Source organism: Callorhinus ursinus, unplaced genomic scaffold (genome assembly GCF_003265705.2).
Source record: "Callorhinus ursinus isolate GAN/ISIS: 27379988/994484 unplaced genomic scaffold, GSC_fseal_2.0 scaffold1, whole genome shotgun sequence".
NCBI classification, from domain to species: domain Eukaryota; kingdom Metazoa; phylum Chordata; class Mammalia; order Carnivora; family Otariidae; genus Callorhinus; species Callorhinus ursinus.
Genome location: NW_027397063.1, coordinates 95,872,188 through 95,894,465, shown reverse-complemented (window position 1 = coordinate 95,894,465; position 22,278 = coordinate 95,872,188). Strand labels below are relative to the sequence as shown.

At 34.7% G+C, this 22,278-nt stretch overlaps 1 protein-coding gene across 1 annotated transcript in view; it reads left to right on the top strand.

The window, feature by feature from the left end:
• RSRC1 (arginine and serine rich coiled-coil 1) overlaps positions 1-22,278 on the top strand; it is a 429,432-nt gene that overhangs the window by 234,551 nt on the left and 172,603 nt on the right. The window contains exon 8 of the mRNA XM_073890364.1: positions 19,662-19,713. Within this exon, the coding sequence (XP_073746465.1) occupies positions 19,662-19,713 (52 nt within the window). The remainder of the gene's footprint in view (positions 1-19,661; positions 19,714-22,278) is intronic.

Sequence of the window (22,278 nt, the reverse complement as noted above, 5' to 3'; positions counted from 1 at the left end):
GTTCTTCTCTGCAACTATTATTTCTCAGTGTTCTAAAATAGTTGGTTTTTGTCATTTTGTCTAGATTTACATCTGTCTACTCTTGCAGTTGTTACTGGAAGTAAGAACATACTGTTATAATATTTTGGAATGGTTTCTTCACATCTTTGTCCTGTGCATACATATTATACTGCATATTTCACATAAATTGAATCTAAAGTATGATCTAAATTTGTGTCCTGCATTTTCACATAGTAGTATAGTTTGAATAATTTTCAATGTCATTAAGATTTTTTGTAAGTATCTTTAATAGCTACTTTATACTTCAATATATCAATTTTATTTTAAGATTTTATTTATTGATTTGAGAGGGAGAGAGAGCAAGAGCGTAAGAGCAGGGCAAAGGGAGAAGCAGACTCCTCAATGAGCAGAGAGCCAGATGCAGGGTTCGATCCCAGGACGCTGGTCATGACCTCAGCCAAAGGTGGGCGCTTAACCGACTAAGGACTGAGCCACCCAGGAACCCCAGTTTATCAATTTAATGAGATAAATCCAATTATTCCTCCATTGTTAAAAAAATCACTTGTATATTGCTTTCAGTTATTTTCAATAATTTGGTGTTATAGCTAACACTGGGATGAACTTCTCTGCATTGATCTTGGTGTCTTAAATGATTAATTTAGAGTAGATTCTTGAAATGAAAATCCTGTGTCAAAAGGTATAAATATTTTAGATATTCTTAATATATAGTATTCTGTCATTTTCTGGTTAGTAGGCAATTTTTCATACTTTAGGTTTTTAACATTGTCATTGTTTTTAGAAGATATACTACTCTTAGTAGATTTGCCTAACTAGTTCTTTATTGTTGGAGAGTTAGGTTATTTCCTGCCTCTCAGTTTTAAAAGGAAAATATTTAAAATATCTGAATGGTCGTAACCCTTTCATATTCTAAATATTTTCTTCTAAGCCCCCAAATTGGAAATATTCTCAGAGTTGATTACTCTTTGGGCTCCTTTCACATTTTTCAAATTGCTTTCTCTAAGTGCATCAATTTATAAGACCACTAGTGACGTAAGAGAGTTTTACATCATTGCCTAGCATTACCTAACATATAAACCTTTTTAATTTGCATATTTTAATAATAACAACAGTTAATTCTACCAGAGAAATCTAAGGAGAGAGTTTGACCAGCTGCTTTTTTACTGTGTGAGTTGTCTTAATGCTCTTTCCTTCTCATCTTTTAGGAACTAATGATTTTGCTCTCAGCTTTTAGGGACTGTTTTGAAATGAAGCTATAAACTCTTGGTTAAATTTGTTACTAATAATTTTACTGTCACTGTGTTGCCATTGTATTTCACTTCTGTGTTGCTGGAATGCTTTTTATATAAAATTGAATACTTTTATGCAGCAAAACCTGTCTCTTTTTCCTTTATGATTTCTTCTGTTGCTTCTAAACCCAAAAAGCGAACCCTACCCCACCATGTGAATTTTTTTTTAGGTTGAACCACACTTTTACGGTTAAAAAATGATTGCATATTAGCATTTCATATGATTTTACCTTAAATTTTTTTTATAAGTACATTTGTTTTCCTTATTGGAATATTTTGTTTCTCATAACTTCATGAACAAATACAGAACAAAATATATGGAAAAAACAATCTGGAATAAAACTACATTTTTCAAGACTGAAAAATCAGCTGTCTTTTTGGTAGAGTGGTCAAATAAAAAAACAGTGGTCATTAGTCTAGAGGTGAAAGCTTGGGGTTATCATACTCAAGTTACTGTAATGTATTGTTTTGTTGCCCTTTAATGGTAGGTATTTTTTAAAGCCTATAAAAGCAGTACTTTTAATTAACAGATTTTATTAGTGCGGCAATTTTCAAAAATAAAAAAATAAGGTTTAATTTACCTCATTTTTTAGGTCAGCAAGGTGGGGTTAGGAGGAAACTAGCAAGAAAGTATTTTAGAATGAAATGAAAACCCAAGAAATAATGTATTCGTTATATATGTACATTACTTGGGCTCTTTACATTAGAATTCTAAAGGAAAATTAGCAAGATGTTAGAAATCGAAGCTCTGCCAATACTTTTTAAGATGTTTTATTTATTTGAGAGAGCAAGAGAGAGAGAAATTGAGAGAATGAGTGCTGGGGGCGGGGGAGCGGGAGAGGGAGAAGCAGGCTTCCCCAGGAGCAAGGAGCCCGACATGGGACTTGATCCCAGGACCCCGGGATCATGACCTGAGCTGAAGGCAGACACTTAACTGACTGAGCCACCCAGGCGCCTTCTGTCAATACTTTTTAATCATTACTAAAACAACCATGGTTTTGTGCTTTTCTTAAGGAGAAATCATTAATTATGATGAATTGTGAAGCAGTTTTGTGATTAGATTAATGTCAACTAAAAAATCAGTATTTGACTGTCTACATTATTGTCATTTATTACTTAAGCAAATTACTGATTACAGGTCTCCTGAGGCAAAAGGCCATTAAATTTATCCATTATAAAATTTACCTCTTAACAAAATATGTCTTTAACCTTATGGTAGTAATAAGAATGGGTGTCAAATGCCAGATTATAGGGAAAACTTAAATAGTTCTTGCAGTTTTTACAGCAAACTTTAGTACCTTAAAATGCATGACATAGACATACTTTATATTGAACTGTAAAAAAATTTAATAGTCTTAAAAAGTTTTAATTTTTTCTTTTCTTCATCTTTAAAGATTTTTCCTTTTGTCATAATACCCATTTTCCCTGGTCCACCCAACAAAATCCAACTTGGAAACATAGGATTAGGGATAGAGAAGAAAATAACTATTGTTACCATTTTGCCATATTGTTTTTAGTTCTTTCTAGGACATACATTTTAGTTTTAAATTTTAATTTTTTTACAAATCTGAATCATTTTCTGTATAGTTTCGTAGTCTTACAAAAATATGATTTTAGTATTTGCCTATGTTAAATAATGTCTTTAAATCATTAAAAAAATTGAGGGCACCTGGGTGGCTCCGTCCTCCAACTCTTGGTTTCATCTTGGGTTATGATCTCAGGGTTGTAGGAGTCTGCTGGAGGTCCTCTCTCTCCCTCTGCGCCCCCCCCCCGCCCGCCCGCTTGTGTGCTATTACGCTTTCTCACTCTCTCTCAAATAAATAAATAAATATAAAAATTGATTACTGTGCTGCTTCCATCATAATTTAACCATTCTCCTTTTGGGCATATGTTTATATTTTTCAAAAAAGTTTTGATAAGCATGCTTACATGGATGAGGAAACTAAAGCTCTTGGAGGTTACACAGTCAAGGCTCACATATAGTTCTTCTGACACCCAGTCTTTTCCCTTTTGTCTTTTTTTCTTTTGCCCATATAAAATTGTTGGGAACATGTGAAACATACACTGATTGCTGCTATTCCATTTAGAAAATCTCTTAGTAAATCATTCAAATCAAATAAATTATTTTCTACAACTTGTTTATAGAAATATAAATATTTATTTTACTTTATATAGGTTTATTTTTTATCATTACCCATTTTGAGCAGTGTTTCAGACAACTGGACATTTAATGAATGTTTTTTCCCCAAATATTCATTTATTAAAAATTGATCAAAAGATTATATATAGCCATGAAATTTTAAAAGCAAATGTCCAATTAATAATAGCTTAAAATTAAGTGCATCCATGGTTTGTATTTTTTAAAAATCATGATTTAAAAGAATGACAAATTATAACATCTTATCTGAAAATAATAGGCTTCAAAGTAGTATGCATAGTAGGGTTATAAGATTATAAAAATGATTCTGGGGGCACCTGGGTGCCTTAGTCCATTAAGTGTCTGACTTTGGCTCAGGTCATGATCTCAGGGTCCTAGGATTGAGCCCTCTGCTATCAGGCTCTATGCTTAGTGGCGAGTCTACTCCTCCTTCCCCTTTGCCCCTCCTCCCGCTCATGCTCTCTCTATCAAATAAATGAATAGTATCTTTAAAAAAAAGGATTCTATACTTTTTTTAGTTTCAGGGGTAGAATTTAGTGATTCGTCAGTTGCATATAATACCCAGTGCTTATTATATTAAGTACCCTCCTTAATTCCCATCACCCAATTACCCCATCCCCCACACTCTCTTCCCATCCAGCAACCCTCACGTTTATTTCTTATAGTTAAGAGTCTCTTATGGTTTGCCTCCCCCTCTGTTTTTATCTTATTTTATTTTTCCTTCCCTCCCCCTATGTTCTTCTGTTTTGTTTCTTAAATTCCACATATAAGTGAAATCATATGATATTTGTCATTCTCTAATTTATTTCGCTTACCATAATGCCTCTAGTTCCATCCACGTCATTGCAAATGACAAGATTTCATTCTTTTTGATGGCTGGGTAATATTCCATTGTGTGGGTACACACACACACACACACACACACACACACACACACACACACACACCCTCTTCTTTATCCATTCATCAGTGGATGGACATCTGGGCTCTTTCCATATTTTGGCTATTGTGGACATTGCCGCTATAAACATTGGGGTGCAGGTGCCCCTTCGGATCACTACACTTGTACCTTTGGGGTAGAAACCTAGTAGTGCAGTTGCTGGGTCATAAGATAGCTCTGTTTTCAACTTTTTGAGGAACCTCCGTAATGTTTTCCAGAGTGGCTACACCAGCTTGCATTCCCACCAACAGTGTAAGAGGGTTCCCCTTTCTCCACATCCTCGCCAACATCTGTCATTTCCTGACTTGTTAATTTTAGCCATTCTGACCAGTGTGAGGTGGTATCTCGTTGTGGTTTTGATTTGTATTTCCCTGATGCCAAGTGATACTGAGCATTTTTTCATGTCTGTTGGCCATTTGGATGTCTTCTTTGGAGAAATATCTGTTCATGTCTCCTGATCATTTTTTGATTGGATTATTTGTTCTTTGGGCATTGAGTTTGAATAATTCTTTATAGATTTTGGATACTAGTCCTTTATCTGATATGTCATTTGCAAATACCTTCTCCTATTCTGTCGGTTGTCTTTTGGTTTTTTCGCCTGTTTCCTTTGCTATGCAAAAGCTTTTTATCTTGACGAAGTCCTAATACTTCATTTTTACCCTTGCTTCCCTTGCCTGTGGCGATGTGCCTAGCAAAAAGTTGCTGTGGCCGAGATCACATAGGTTGCTGCCTGTGTTCTCCTCTAGGATTTTGATGGATTCCTGTCTCACATTTAGGTCTTTCATCCATTTTGAGTCTATTCTTGTGTATGGTGTAAGGAAATGGTCCAGTTTCATTCTTTTGCATGTGGCTGTCCAATTTTCCCAACACCATTTGTTGAAGAGACTGTCTTTTTTCCATTGGATAGTCTTCCCTGCTTTGTTGAAGATCAGTTGACCATAGAGTTGAGGGTCCATTTCTGGGCTCTCGATTCTGTTCCATTGATCTATGTGTCTGTTTTTGTGCCAGTACCATACTGTCTTGATGATGACAGCTTTGTAATAGAGGTGAAAGTCCGGAATTGTGATGCCACCAGCTTTGCTTTTCTTTTTCAACATTCCTTTGGCTCTTCGGGGTCTTTTTTGGTTCCATACAAATTTTAGAATTGTTTGTTTCAGCTCTGTGAAAAATGCTGGTGGTATTTTGATAAGGATTGCATTGAATGTGTAGATGGCTTTGGGTAGCATAGACGTTTTAATAATATTTGTTCTTCCAACCCCTGAGCATGGAATGTTTTTCCATTTCTATGCATCTTCCTTAATTTCTTTCATAAGTGTTTATAGTTTTCAGAGTACAGATCTTTTACCTCTTTGGTTAGGTTTATTCCTAGGTATCTTATGGGTTTTGGTGCAATCGTAAATGGATGAATGTTTTTGAGGAGAAAACCTGTTTTAAAAACTTCCTAGTATTTTTACCTCTTATCTTTTTAGTGACGAAAATGCTTCAAAGAAATAATTTTGGAAGATCCTCTAGAGGCAAAGTAAAGTAACTGCATTCAAAGATAGAAATTATAACTTGGAATAAAACAGTAAGGTTTTATCAAAAGAGTTAAAAACTTAAGTGAGGTTAGTAAAGCAAAGATGGATAGGTAGATTATTCCAGATGATCGCTGCTGCAGAGAACACCACTCCCTTCCTAGCAGCCATGAGATGATACAGAGGAAGAGAGACAGAGTCAAAAAGCAGAAAGAAAAGTAGTCACAGGAAATAAGTTTCTTAAAAATTGCTGTTGTGGGATGCCTGGGTGGCTCAGTCAGTTAAGCATCTGCCCTCAGCTCAGGTCCTGATCCCGGGGTCCTGAGATCGAGTCCCACATTGGGCTCCTTGCTTAGCAGGGAAACTGCTTCTCCCTCTGCCTGCCGCTCCCCCTGCTTGTGCGCCCTCCCTCCCTCCCTCCCTCTCTCTGTCTCTGACAGTAAATAAAAGTGAAGAAAAATCTTTAAAGAAATTGCTGTTGCAATACTACAAAGGATTTAAAATATAGAAAGTACTATTCTAAACCATATCCTACAAGGATCAGGAAAGACATTTATGTAATTGTTTAAAATAATGTCTCCTACCACATTCTAAAATGTTAATATTTATGGACTAAAAGATATGCTGATACTTAAAATTGAGATAGCAGAAGTAGGCGGCCATGAAGGTGCTAAAAAAGAGAAGGTAATAAAACAGAATTTAGAACCATATAAATGTTTATCCTTGTATGTTACCACACATTCATTTTGAAAAAATTTAGGAAACTTCAAAATTATTTGTGCTTTGCCCTTTAAAATATAAACAACTGTATTATTGAGTCAAATTTTACTTTAACCTCAATGCCTAGAATATTACTAAAAATAATTTGTTTTGCATTGACTTATTTTGGAATTTCTGAGAGACCTAACATATAAATAACTGATGCATATAAAAAGCCCTAATTTCTTCCTTCCATGGGAGAATCTCTTGGTTCAGCTGTCCAAAAAAAAGGTCTCAATTCTTTACAGGGAAATGTTAAGTAAACATTTCTACTTGGTGCCACAATTGTGTAGCCAATACAAATAAATGATTATTTGGGTTTGTTGGTTCTTCCATTTTCTATCTTTTTTATGCTTCCAAACTTATATTAAATTAGTCAGACTTTTTCACCAATCTCCCTACCTACCTTGGCTCCACAGAGGGGAGAACATTTCCACTTCATCTACTGAGCTTTCATATAAAGCTACTTCCTTTCTAAATGTGGGCCTTCTTAAGTGCTGTTGAAAGGTGGTTTCGGTGGAGAGGCTCCATAGCTGGAATGGGAGTGAAGGGAACTAAAGAGGAGAGAGGACACTCATTTTGAACGAATAGAGAGGTAGTCTGTAGCATTCTCACAAAGATCTTGAGTGCTGTATGAGTGGTTAAATAGGCCATAGTGTATCCTTCCAGCTACGTGGGGTTGGAGAAAGATGGTGGCATTTCAGCATTTCTACGACTAAGGATACACGGGAATAGAAATTCCAGGTAGAGGGTTGTGCGTGAGTGAAAGTACTGGGAGGAAAATGCAGAACATGGTTGAGAAATAGAGTCTGTGTGTTGCTGAAATATTGGGTGTGAGTGCAGAAATGGTTGAAAAATAAGGATAAAAGAATAAGCTTGGGAAATGATTGATGGCAATTAAAAATTAAAGTGAAACATTTATGCTTAATGTAGAAGCAATGGAGAGTCACAGAGGTCTTTTTTAAGCAGTAATTTAGAACCTTGCTTTGTGAAGATAACTTCAGCAGCTCTGCTTAGGTTGGAAAAGTTTAGTGGAAAGGATACAGCTATAGTTGTCTAGATTCGTGGTCAGCCTTTTCTATAAAGAGCCAGATAAATATTTTAGGCTTTGTGGGCCATATGATCTCTGCCACAACTACTCAGCCCTGCCACTTGTAGCCATGGACAGTTTATAAACAAATAAGCATGGCTGTGTATTTGTGTAGTAAATGAGCAACACCGTTTTGTAAATAATAGTATTGAGTTATGAATAAGGGCTTCTCACACAGGTCCTTAAAGATGTTGTACCCTTAGGTTCATATTTACCTGTTTAGCTTCTTCATCTATAAAATGGATCTATAAAATGGCATCCTTCTCTGATTTTTTAATAAAGTAACTGTTAAATAATTTTTTTGCAGACCCTAAAGCTGTTTAGAGAAAATGTTTGATAAAGCTCTAAGATTAATTTGCTATTGAGAATGGACTATTTGTTGTTGGCTTAATTCTTTTCGTTTCTTCTTGGGTCTTTGTTTAGACCAATGTGGTGCTAACTTCTAGAGGTAAGATAAATCTACTTTTGAGCGAGTTGTAATATTTCTAGCTTAGACCTTGATCTTAAGAGATAGAATTATAGTAACTGTTAAAATGAAATGTAGCCAGGAATATGATAAGCTGTTGATATGTGTCTCTGTCATAGTGAGATTGCGTTTACTTTAAAGGAAGCAGCACAGTACCTATACTGTGAATATGTTTAATATTTTAGAAGTTACTCATCTGGAAAAGCTTGATTAAAATGAGCTTTTTAGATGGCACTCACAACCTTTAAGATCATTAATGGTAGCATTCGAAAGACTAAAGAAAATTTAGTTTTAACTTTGTACAATCTTTTCTGGCAATTAAAAATGATTAGATTTATCTCTTTTTTTTTTCCCCTTAAAAGTTAATAATCAAATGGATCTCAAGCTGAGAGGCAGTATAGTGTTATTAAGAACATAGATTTTGTGATCTGGGTTAAAATTCAAGTTCTGCCACCTTACCATCTTTGTGACTTAAGGTAATTTATTCTTCATCTAAAAAATAGCATTAAATGTACCTGCCTTGTCAGGACTGTTATGAGAATTTTGTTAAGCGAGATATATATAACGTGCTTAGCACCGGGTTTGGAATGTTATAAGCATACAATAAATAATTATTTTTTCAAAAGGATGTTAGGTTTTTTTTTTCAGGTAGCTTATGCTTTCTTAGGAATGTCTTTCTTGTTGGCTGGCAAGGATATGGCACACAGAAGTTAACACTTACATATTTGGAACATGTGATCACTTTGAGAATGCCACTCTGTTATCAAATAGGTTTGTTAAAAATATATGCAGATTTCATGGTTGTTTTAATTTCCCCAGTACCATTATCATCCTCTCAAACATTCAGCTATTTGAATTAGGTAAATTCTTCCTAATAGAATTCAATGAAATTAATATTTCAAAATTAATGTGTATACATTTATGAGGATTTAAAAATTTACAAGGAAGTTTATTTCAAATATGAGTATATTCCAGGCACTATCCTAGGTGCTAATGAAACAAAGATGTATGACAGTTATTGTCTTCAAGAAGCTGATAGCCTTCAAAGAAGGAAAGATAGGCAACAAAATCAGTAAATATACTGAAAATGTGCTGATACATGTGTTCCCAGGGTTTACAGGACCGTAGAGCAGAGAGTTGTAACCATCGTGAAGGGCTAGGGAGAAAATAAGCTGAAACTGATGAGGTTTTCAGGAGATGATGCCTCTTGAGCTGAGCTTTGAAAGAACAGATTAGCCCGGAAGAGGAACTGGATGTCGTTCAGAGAAGGGGAGTTTATAGATTTTTATTAACATTCATTAGAAACATGGCTGTGTGACTTTGAACAAGTAACTTTACCTCACAAGGTTGTATCAGTATTAAAAGAATTAATAGGCTTTCTATTCCAGTGAAGAGGAAGAAACAGGGATCAGATTTATACTCCCACCTAAACAACTAAAAAAACTGGACAAATTATTAGAGAAAACAACTCTCAAGACAATGACGTAAAACATGAAGGACAGTGATTCTGAGAAGTGGAGGAAAAATGAGGTGTGCCCTTATAATTGCTTCAGCTTGAGGCCTAGAGAAAGTTTCCAGGTCACACCACAGGAAGGGATGACTCAGGCAGAACCTGGTAGTCTCCTTGAGTTGAGAAGATGGAGCTATGATACCACAGAGGCCAAAGCCCCTAGAAATCACAGGGCAGGTTACCAGACAGGAGTAAGCTACAGAATATCTGCAGAGGGTTTCCTTCAAGTATTCAGCAGACTACTCATTAGTACATGTATGTAAGGAAAGTGTCCAAGGCTTGGAAAAGAACTATTTGAAGTGATTAGAAGAAATTGCCTGCCACTACACAGAGTTGGGAACAGTGTCACCTCCCAACACCCAGTGTGGAAAACCTCATCATTCATGGTGCTTCTGATCAAGTACTAAAGAAGTCTTAATGGTGGGGAAGAATTAATGACAGACGTAAAGCTGTTCTGGTGCTGCCTAACAAAGTGGGAACTGAAAGGAACAAACTGCTTCCAAGTAATTTAACTGTGTCCTGGAACAAAGACCAAGACTATAGGAATACAAAAATAAACAGCATACAACAAAATAAAATCACGATGTCTGACTTTTTTCCCAAAAGTACCATGCATCCGAAAAGATCAAGAAAATGTAACATATAATAGAGACAAAAGTCAATCAGTTGAAACCAACCTAGAATTAGTTGATGAGGACATTAATAGAACTATTATAACTATATTGCATATGGTTAGAGAGCCACTAAAAAAACTGAACATATTAAGTAGAGACATGAAAGCTATAAAAGCAGTCAAAATTCTGGACTTGAAAAGTCTGAGGTGAAAGATACACTGGATGATATTAATGGACATGATACACTGCAGAATATGGATTAATGAACTAAAAGACATAGCAAAAGAAACTATCCAAAATGGAATCAGAGAGGAAACAAAAACAAAAACAAAAAAGAGCATTTGTGAACTGTGGTAACATTAGGCAGCCAAATACACAAAATAACATGTGACTGGAATCCTGAAAGGAAAGGTATGAATAGGGGCAACAGAATAATATAATTGAAGAAATAATGACCAAAATATCTCCAAATTTGATAAAAACTATAAGCAGTTTCAAGAAGCTGTACAAGCCCCAGGCGCCTGGGTGGCTCAGTTGTTAGGCGTCTGCCTTCGGCTCAGGTCATGATCCCAGGTTCCTGGGATCAAGTCCCACATCGGGTTCCCTGCTCCGCGGGAAGCCTGCTTCTCCCTCTCCCACTCCCCCTGCTTATGTTCCTGCTCTCGCTATCTCTCTCTGTCAAATAAATAAAATCTTTAAAAAAAAGAAGCTGTACAAGCCCCAAGCACAAGAAATATGAAGAAAACCACACCAAAGCTTATCATAATCAGATTGCTTGAAACAAGGTATGAGAAGAAAATCTTAAAAGCAAAAGAGTAAAAATAAATACTAATTGTTAGTATATAAGAGAAAAATAATACTCATTATGTATGGGGGAACAGAGATAGCTATGAAAGCAGATTTCTCATGGGAGACAATGCAAAGTACAAGACAGCAAAGGAACAACTTTAAAATAACGGTAGAAAAATTTTATAGGCCTAGAATTCTTACAGGAAGAATATCTGTCAAAAATGAAGGCCAAAATGAAGACTTTTTTTAAGACACACAAGAATGGAAATAATTTATCACCAAAACTCCTGGACTACAAGAAATGGCTAAAGGAAGCCTTTTCAGATACTGGGTTGACATAAAAGAATAAAGAATAGAGAGTACTGGGAATGGTAATTACATGAGTAAATAGAACTCTTTTAAAAGATAACTGTTTAAAACAAACAACACAGTGTATTATAGAGTTTATAACAATATATGACAGCAATGACGGTAATAATACAGAGGCTGGGAGGGGAGAAATGTAAATATATTATTGTAAGGTTTTTATAGTATATATGCAGTAATATAATGAAGATAGAGTGATAAATTAAAGATGTATATTGTAAACTCTAAAGCAACAACCAAAATAACACAAAAAGAATTTCAGCTAATAAGCCAACAAAGAATATAAAATGGAATTATAAAAATGCTCTATCTAGGAGAAGGCATAAAAAGAAGAAAAAGGGGACAAAGAACAGATGGGACAAACGGAAAACAAACAGCATGTGGTAGAATAATAATTACATTAAGTGTAAATTGGTCCAAACATGTCAAGTAAAAGTCAGAGTTTTTCAGATTGCTTAAAAAAGCAGGGTCCAGGGGCTCCTGGGTGTCTCAGTTGGTTAAGCACCTGACTCTGTGATTTTGGCTCAGATCAGCATCTCAGGGTCCTGAGATCAGGCTGCTTTGGGCTCTGCTCAGCACGGAGTCTGCTTGAGATTCTATCATTCTGCCCCTCCCCCCACTCGCACGTGCTTGCTCTCTCTCAAATAAATAAATCTTAAAAATATATATGTAATGGAATATTACTCAGCCATCAGAAAGGATGAATACCCACCATTTACACTGACATGGTTGGAACTGGAGGGTATTATGCTAAGTGAAATAAGTCAATCAGAGAAAGACAATTATCATACAGTTTCACTCATATGTGGAACATAAGAAATAGCGTGGAGGACCACAGGGGAAGAGAGGGGAACTGAATGGGAGGAAGTCAGAGAGGGAGACAAACCATGAGAGACTCTGGACTCTGGGAAACAAACTGAGGGTTGCTGAAGGGGAGGTGGGTAGGGGAAGGGGTAACTGGGTGATGGACATTAGGGAGGGCAGGTGATGTGATGAGCACTGGGTGTTATATGCAACTAATGAATCATTGAACACCGCATCAAAAACTAATGATGTACTATATGTTGGCTAACTGAATTTAAATAAATATTTATAAAAAACAAGATCCAACTATGTGCTGCCTATTACACACACACACACACACACACACACACACACACACACACACACACTGCAGATATAAAGCCCAAGAGGCAAAAATGATGGAAAAGAATATACCAGGCTGAACTTAATATTGTTAAGTAAGTATTACTGTTAAGTAAGATGTCATTTCTTCCTAATTGACATGTAGATTCAGTGCAATCCCATGCAAAATCCTAGCAGGGTTTTTTTTTGGGGTGAGGGGCGTACAAATTGATAAGCTTATTCTAAAATAGGAGATGCAGAAGAGCTAGAAGAGCCAAAACTACTTTGAAAATGTAAAAAAAAGTTGGAGAATTTATTCTACCTGATTTCAAGAGCTAATATGAAACTATAGTAATCAAGACAGTGTGGTATTGGTATTAAGACTGACAAATAGATTGGGACACCTGAGTGGTTCAGTCGGTTAAGCGTCTGCCTTCAGCTCAGGTCATGATCCCAGGGTCCTGGGATCAAGTCCCACATCGGGCTCCCTGCTCAGTGGGGAGCTGCTTCTCCCTCTCCCTCTTCCTGCTGCTCCCCCTGCTTGTGCTCTCTCTCTCTGACAAGTAAATAAAATCTTGAAAAAAAAAAAAGACGATCAATGGGACAGATAGTCTAAAAGTAGAGAGATACATATATATATATATCTATGTTTAGATATATATATATCTATTTATATCTCTCCAATGGATTTTTAACAAAGGTACAAAGACAAATGCATGGGAAATAATTCTTTTCCACAAATGGTGCTAAAACAATTGCATAGCAATATATCAAAACATTTTTTAAGGTTTTTCAATGTTGCACTACATAGAAATTAATTAAACATAAACTATAAAACTTCTAGGTATAAACATAGGGCAGATCTTTATCAACTGTGGTTAGGTAAAGATTTCTTATATATAACACCACAAAAGCATGATTTGTAAAAGAAGAAATTGATGAGTTGGACTTCATGAAAATCAAGAACTTTCACTTCTTTGAAAGATTATCTTAAGACAATGAAAAACAAGCCACTCAATGGGGGTGGAGAGCTTTATTCAGAAAATAAACAAATATATAATTTAGTTTGTGTGTGTGTATATATAAATAATATGCAAACACTATAATTAAGAACTCGGAAATCTCAATAAGAAAACAGTCTAGGGGCACCTGGGTGGCTCAGTCGGTTAAGCGTCTGCCTTCGGCTCAGGTCATGATCCCATTTGGGTCCCATATTGGGCTCCCTGCTCCACGGGAAGCCAGCTTCTTCCTCTCCCACTCCCCCTGCTTGTGTTCCTTCTCTCGCTGTGTCTCTCTGTAAAATAAAATCTTTAAAAAAAAATTAAAAAAATAAAAAAATAAAACAGTCCAACAAAAATACTGATTCAAATGTTTCCATTGTTTATTCCAGTGTTTATAGCAGCACTGTAACAATAGACAAAGTATGGAAAAAGCCAAAATGTCCATCCACTGATGAGTGGATAAAGATATATGTATGTGTATACAATGGATTTTACTCATCCATTGAAAAGAATGAAATCTTGCCATTTGTAATGATGTGGATGAAAGAGAGTGTATTATGCTAAGTGAAATAAGTCAGAGAAAGACATATGCCATATGATTTCACTCATATGTAGAATTTAAGAAATAAAACAGATGAACATAGGAGAGAAGAAGGGAAGTAAAAATAAAATAAGATAAAAACAGAGAGGCAAACCGGAAAAGACTTAACTCTAGAGAACAAACAGGGTTGCTGGAGGGAGGTGGATGAGGGGATGGGCTAAATGGGTGATGGGCATTAAGGAGGGCACTTGTGATGAGCACTGGATGTTATATGTAGGTGATGAATCAATAGATTCTACTCCTGAAACTAATACTACACTGTATGCTAACTAACTTGAATTTTAATAAAATCTTGGAGAAAATTAATTAATTAAAATAAAAAAGAAAACAATCCAATGAAAATCTGGCAAAAAAATTTGAACATCCGTTTTTCCAAAGAAAATTACCGATAAGGAGCACATGAAAAGGTGGTTACCACCATTAATCATTAGGGAAACATTGATTAAAACCACAATGAGCTTAAAACCACTTTAGAATTTTAAATTAAAAAGGCTGATTATACTAAGTCATGACTAGGATGTGGAGCAACTGAAACTCTTATACACTGCTTGTGGGAATATAAAACTACTTTGGAAACAGTTTGATAGTTTCTTAAAAAATTAAGCATATATTTACCATCTTTCCAGGATCCTCTCTATATACATTTTTTGTATAAAAAGAGCGTATGATTATTTGAAATTGAGAGAGATAGCTGAAAACTATTTAATCCAATCTTAATTTTGATTTTGCATAATGTTGCTAATTTAATTTATTTTCCAAGTTGGAGGGCTCTTTTAGCTCAGCCACAGTCTTTTTTTTCAGACTTCCTACTTCCCTGTTCTTAACAACCCCCAAAAGTGTTGTTGGCAGCTGAAATGGCTCTTGTTTCACCAACTCCCAGGATTTCCACAGTGGTGGCCAGGGCTTCAGGGACCTAGCTGAACATGAATGGAAATGAGAAGGGTGAACAAAGAGTTTAAATAGTTTAGTGTATAAACTGGTTTGTATAAGGATAGGCTTGCTTCTCTACTTCTTGTTTTTCATGTATGTAGTTGTGGCTCCAAAGATTGTGCTGGTTTTGAATGTTAGCTTTGGCACTCTTTTGAAATTCTAGACATGCTGTCTATTTATAAAGAACTTGGGGGATTGAACAAGTAAGAGTAAATCCGAAGTTAAGGGAACAAGTCTCGACATTGAAGATAGTCACCTCCACAAGCCATTAGGAGACTGACATATTTTAGTTTCATCTTAGGAGCATTTGTTTCTTCTTACTCTTCTATAACACTAGGGCTTACAAATGGAGTTAAGTAAGTATACTGGCTACCAAGGAGAGGGAAGGGAGCAGAGCAGCTCTGGAAAACCCGTGGCAATAGAAAGACTACCAATCCCTTCTCCCCCACCCAGAAGACCACTATTAATTTAGAAATTTTAAGCCCTATATGATAAGAATTTCTAGCAGAAGTACAGTTTTCTTTAAGTGAGTTAAAATTATGATACATTATCTACTAATTTACTTTTTTAGATATCATACCATATAACATAATAATGTTTTAACTTTAATATAGCCTTTAAAGACTTCTAGTATAAGTTCATACTGTTCTTACTGTTCTGTTTAATGTTAATGCTAAATTTTTTTGAGGGGACAACAGTATAGTCTCTATAATTCAGTTTTGGTGATATTTGTTTAATTATGTACTACTAATTTTGATGTAAGGAAAATTATTTTTTAATGGAATACAATTTTTTATCCATAAGTTTGCTTCACACAATATAATTATGACATTGTATTCTTAATCATGTCCTCATTTTACAGTTCTTATATTAAGAAATTGTATTACATGCATTTCTATTTGGTATTATATTCTTATTTATTGAATAAGGTTTAATTTCTGGTTCTAAATAACATTATTACCATTTACCAATTTTAGGTGGAATTCATACTAATCCCTGAAGTGTAATACACATTAAAATAGCTAAAGCATTAGAAATTTTGGCACTTGAGCCCTTAAAGGTAATTTCATTCTAAGCCAGTTAGTATGGTGATACGTAAGTAAAAATGGATTAGTATAAATTGTTCTTTTAGCTCTGTATCCTGTTTCTTCTTTCTCCTTAATCTTTTCTTAAAAAGTAGCTATAGATAGCAAATAGAATGATGGCAACAGAAATCAGACTGCCTCTTTCCTGCTCCCAACTCCCAACTCCCAACTCTTCTACTTTGGAACCAAGCAGCTGCCGATGCAGATAGGTAGATGGCACCTGGAGGTTCTCAGCCGTGAGACCTGTTGTGATGCTGTCCTTCTTCTGGGACAAACTCAAGGTTCCATCAGTGTAGGGGAGCCCTTGGAAAGAATCTGAGAGGCAGGTGAGTGATAGTAAGAGACTGCAATCCCATATCCATTCAACTTATTCACTAGTAAGGGTAAAAGAAAGATATTTACAAATGAACTAAAAGTGAGAGAACATTTACATTTGATACCCAATTCAAGAAAAATGCTTGAAAAATGACTTAAATATTTATAAGTAACAATATTTATAAAATACAGATTTTAAAAGTCTGTCAAGTCCAACCATGTATTTTTCCCCATGGTTGAAGTTCTCACCTGTATTGCTAAAATTTAGCAAGTTACATTTGTATAGGCACATGTATTTAGAATGTCATCATATTTCATCTACTAGGATAAATGTATTATTTTGGACAGATTTTTCTTTTGAACAGAATTAAAAACTCATCCTTATGCTTTTTTATCTATGGAATTAATTGCTTTGACTTCATGACTATCCTAGTGATTTAGCTAGAAGGATCCTGAAATTTGGAGTCAGAAGGTCTTTATTTTCAGTCATTTACTAGTAGAGGCAAGTTACTAAACTGCTCTGGTTTTCTTTATCTTTTAATATGAATCCTATATTATAGACTGTTAGAGAAATTAATGAACACATAAATATGTCTTAACAGGTGTTTTTATCAGAAACACCAGTCATCTTTCTTTAGGAATGGGAATTACCATATTTTCAAGACAGTGGTTATAAATGGAGGAGGGTAGGACCTGCCACGGATGGGGATTTTGTAGGGTAGGAGACTTTAACAATACTGTTTGGGTTTGAGGGGGGGGTTGTTGTTGTTTTTTGGATGTGGATACTCATCGTCCTGCGTAGTTTTCTGTGTCTTAAATATTTAATTGTTAAAATAATCTTCCTAATGAAATGCATGAAACTTTGCCAATGAAATATCCTAACCAGTAAAGTATCTTAACATTTTTCTATCAAAGGACTTTCTAGGACACTCTGAAATATATGCTTCATAATTCTTAGCTTGTTTGGGACCTGCTAGTCAGAATATCATTTCCTTCATGCCATTCTAGTGATGTAATATTGCACAAAGTATCACGTTTCTACTGTGTGTGTTAAGTAATTGGCAGAGGTCACAAATTGTCTGTTTGGGGATTGAACCTGGCTCTTAGAAGTACTGTTTGTCCCACGCAGTATTGGTCTTTATGGAAACTTAAAGTCTCATGAAAAATCAAGAAATGTCATAACCCTGAGTTTGCATTTCTGTATGACAACGGTGAGTTGGTGCTGAGTCTCAGCTGCTCCCTTGACCTAGGCCACGTGTTCACTGTTCTGCACCCTCACTATGCTCCCTGACACTGAGGTCAAATGTCATTTGCCTTTTATCATCATAAATGTTTATATTACTGCTTGGCCCCCATAGGCAGTTAAGTTTATAACTCTTAGAGAGGTTGTATTCAGTAGATGTCACAGTCTTCTATTGATATTTTGCTGTGATGTCTTAACTTGAGGTTACATATTTTCAGTACTTTGTAACTTTATAAAGCTCGCTTGTGTACATTTTCTCTATAAACATAACATAAAGTACTATTTTTAAGTTTGTCAGCTCCTCCTTCTGTCAGTCAGTCCTTTCATGTTACAAAGTAGTTATTTCTCAAATCTAGTTCTTCCTGTCCAACCTTACCACCACTACTCCACCTCAGGCCCTCATCATCTCTCACCTGGAATTCTTTAATTGCTTTCTGACTGAGCTCCTCATCTCCAGTCACATTTCTTTCAGTTCATCCTCAAGTGTATCACTAGAATAGGCAGATCTCCTCTCCTCACACCACTGTTTCAAATTCTGAGTCTCTCTGTCTTCTGTGGCAAGATCTGCAAATGTTTCCTGAAAGGTCCAGATAGTAAATATTTTAGGCTTTGCTGGCCAGAAGTTTCCTGCTACAAAAAAATTGACTCTGCTGTGGTTGTACTGAGCACAAAGCACCCACAGACAGTACGTAAACAAATGGGGATGGCTGTTCCAATAAAACGTATTTACAAAACCAGGTCACCAGTCTAGGGCCATGGTTTGTTAACCCTTGTTCTAAGATAGGAGAGACGCTCCCTGTCTTTCTTCCTGTCTTAACTACTACTCTTCCATCCTTTTTCTTACAGTTTATTCAGAAGCACCACTCAAATTCTTAAACCTTTCTTGTACATCTTCTTTCTATATCCAATTATTTCTTTCATTCAAACCATTTTTTCACAGAGAAATATTAAAATATATCTTATAAAATGTTAATTTTCATATGATGGTATCATATTGAAACATGAGCCTATTTAGTCACTTGCTGACATTTTTATAAATGTATAGTGAAGTATAGTCTTAAGTGTTAAAAAGAGTTTTTAACAAATCTTTCATAAAAATCCGTAACTTTGATACAATCCATTGTTGTGGCTTATGGCTTGGATACCATCAATACATTATCCAAAAATCTCAGAATAAGGTCACTGGTAGGAAAGTAGTTTAATTTCAGCACTATCAAGTGTATTGAATCAAGGTCCTTTGAGAAAACAATTTTAGGACTGTTAATAGGAATTGAAAGCACGTAACTCTAATTGTGTCCTATCTTCATCACAGTTGCCCCTTGCAAATAGTTAGGAAAGCAAAAAATATTTGGTTTTAGGATACGACTTGCCTGAAGTATTGGACATCAAATTGCTGCTTAAATTCTAATAGATAACTTTACACCTTTCCAAAGGCAAAAAAAAAACAACAGAACTTGATAATATGTTGTTAAATATATTAACAATGTGGGTTTTGCCTCATTATTAAATTACGGTTTTTAGGCTATTGCTGATTGGTACTGATTTAGGTGCTAATTTAGGCTATTGCTGATTGATGTTGGATAGTAAACAAAACTTTTTCCAGTAAAAAAATGAAAGAAATTCATTCTTGCATCATATTAATGAAAAGTGTGATTTGATTACTGTGGTGAGAGGATTAGTAGAGCTGTTGTTGGAATTTTGTGATGGAATTTTGTTAAGATGTGGATGGATATTAAGCTTGATAAGATAAAGTCCTCTAAATTTTCTGATATTTGCATAATAATACATTAATTTAAAGCTCTCTGTATTAAAACTGACCTGTAAATGTTCTTTATGGTTGATTTTTAGCCACCAGCTGAACAGGCCAAAGCCAGACTACAGCTGGTTCTTGAAGCTGCTGGTAAGTGCATAATTTATTTAAATGAAAAAGTACTAAATAAATCTTAACATGCTTACAGGTGGGTCAAAGGAAAAAAAACACCTATTTTCATATATCTTCACAAATTTATGAAATTTAGGTTATATGTATGGCCATATTTTATAGGAAATATTTATTGCTACAGTATAATGCTAAAAAGTCATTCTTTACCTTTTTATTTATAAAATTGGCTTCAATTTTAGTTTCAGTTTTGATAAAGTCCAATTTATTGACTTTGCTTTTGGTGGCATATTTAAGAATTCTTTGCCTAACCCCACATCACATCATGAAAATCTCCTCCTATATTTTCTTCTAAAAGTTTTATACTTTTGCATTTAAGACCATATATGATCTATTTTGGCTTAACTTTTGTATAAAGTGTGAGTTTAAATCACGTTTTCATTGTTCTAAAGGAAACAAGGTAAATGTACTATAGTAATTTCTCCAATTGCATTGGACTAACTCATTGGACTGTTCTGGGTACTATCTAACCTTAAAATACCGTATGTTTTGTTTTTCAATGATACAGTAATGCAGTGACTTTGATTTTACATATAATGCCTAGATTTATGTAGACATTAAATATTTTACCTTTTCAAAAAACGTGAAAGATCAATGTTATCTTTTCTAAGTACTGATATTTTACTTTAAATCTCAATGTGCTCTTCAAAATGTATGTAACTTTTTTAAATAAGTTGTTAAGGTTAAGCATGAGGGAGGGTTAGAATAATAATGCCAAAGTAGTACATATTTCTTAAAATTATTTGCTTTTGAAAGATCTGTAAACAGTCCATAATTTCCAATTGGAAAGTGAGAATTCTATTTTAACATCAAAAGTAATTTCGGACTACCAGATGATAGTAGTTATATTTTTAGTGTTCATTGATTGAGAAAATACATATGTGCTTATTGATTCAAGGATTTCTTGGATTAACTCCTACCAAGAGTCTCCACAGTTTAAAGATTGGGAGCACCAGTGTAAATGATATACTAGCTTCCTAAATCACTAATAGAAAATAAAGGGATTAAAAATTGATAAATATTTTGACTGTGAGTCTCTATACCAGTCCATATTTCTTTAAAAGTCATTATATTTTATGTATTACTTGTACTCATTTTATCTTTAATTATGTAGAAATTACAATTTCTACATAGTATTACAGTTTTGCTTGCTGTCAGGTTTTTCATATTTTGACTCAAATATACTGTAAGATAAACTAGTTAATATGATTCTCTGTCATTTACATAATATACATTGATTCTTTAGTAGCATTTTGCTTTGAAAAATTATTTCCAGTTCATAATTTGAGTATGGACAAACTCTTAAAGAAAATTTTTATGGTGCTTAGTTCAGGAAATATTTGTTTCCATTATTATAACCATAAAGAATTTCATTTCATAGTTTTATACAGTTATCTTTATCTTTTAATATGATTTTGAAGCACATTATAAAACAGATCTGACACTCCAAACCTCATAGTATATAACTTGCTTATATCGGTCCCAGCTGTCACCCCTCATAATTTAATTTAACTATCTAAATTCTGTTATGGATAAAGAGCTAGGTTCTGTGAATTTGAGATGCATTCAAAATATTATGACAGTTTTACAAATTAGAAAACTTACGTTAGCTGGATAAGCAAAGGACAGACCTTAGCTACATGTAGCATTATTTACTTAATAATTTTCTTCTTTATTTAACATGTTGTCCCCAGCATTTCCCTCTTATCAGTTACACTGTGATATATATCCTGTTACAAATTATGTTTTTTATATTTTAGATTATTTTCTTGGAATTGATTATAGAAATGAATTTATGAGGTTAGAGGGTATTAATATTTAGAGTGACTTTTTATGCATTTTTGCTAAATTGTTTTGCAAAAGGACTGCACTACTTTACATTTCCAGTATTAAACATTTTTACCAAGACTTCACTTTTGATGCCAATTCCATGAATATATTGCTTTATAATATGACATAACATATTTACACCCCTTTGGAAAACATCCAGTACTGCTTTTAATGAGAACGTGTGGACTTGGAGAGAAGTAGGTGGATGGATAGGGAAGTAGGATATAAGCAAATACAGAACTTATTCTCAAAGTTCTAGATCTCTTTCAGTGAAGAATACAAGGTGTTCATGGTATTATTAAAAACAAATAAATAAAGGAAGGGGGAATAAAACGAACTTGAGCTTAGTCTGGAAGTCTTGCTATTAAAGTCTAGCCTACTCCTATGATTGAGGTACCTGTATAGGAAGGTCTGGTAGCACCCATTTTGTCACATTGGAGGAAGTTTACTTGGGTTCTCAGGGAAAACATCCTTGACTTTGGGCCTTAAAATTGAGTACAAGGAAAGACTTAAGGCTGTATGTTAAGATTCTTGAGACAGGATTTATTTCAGCTTTATAGTTACTATAATCTGGTAGATAGGGTTTCTATATAAAGAAATCCTGAAGCTACTTAGTCCTTTATTCTAACTTCAGGTCCCAGAAGAAAGTTTTATATGTAACCATTGCATTGTTATTGATTTATGAGTGAATGTTAA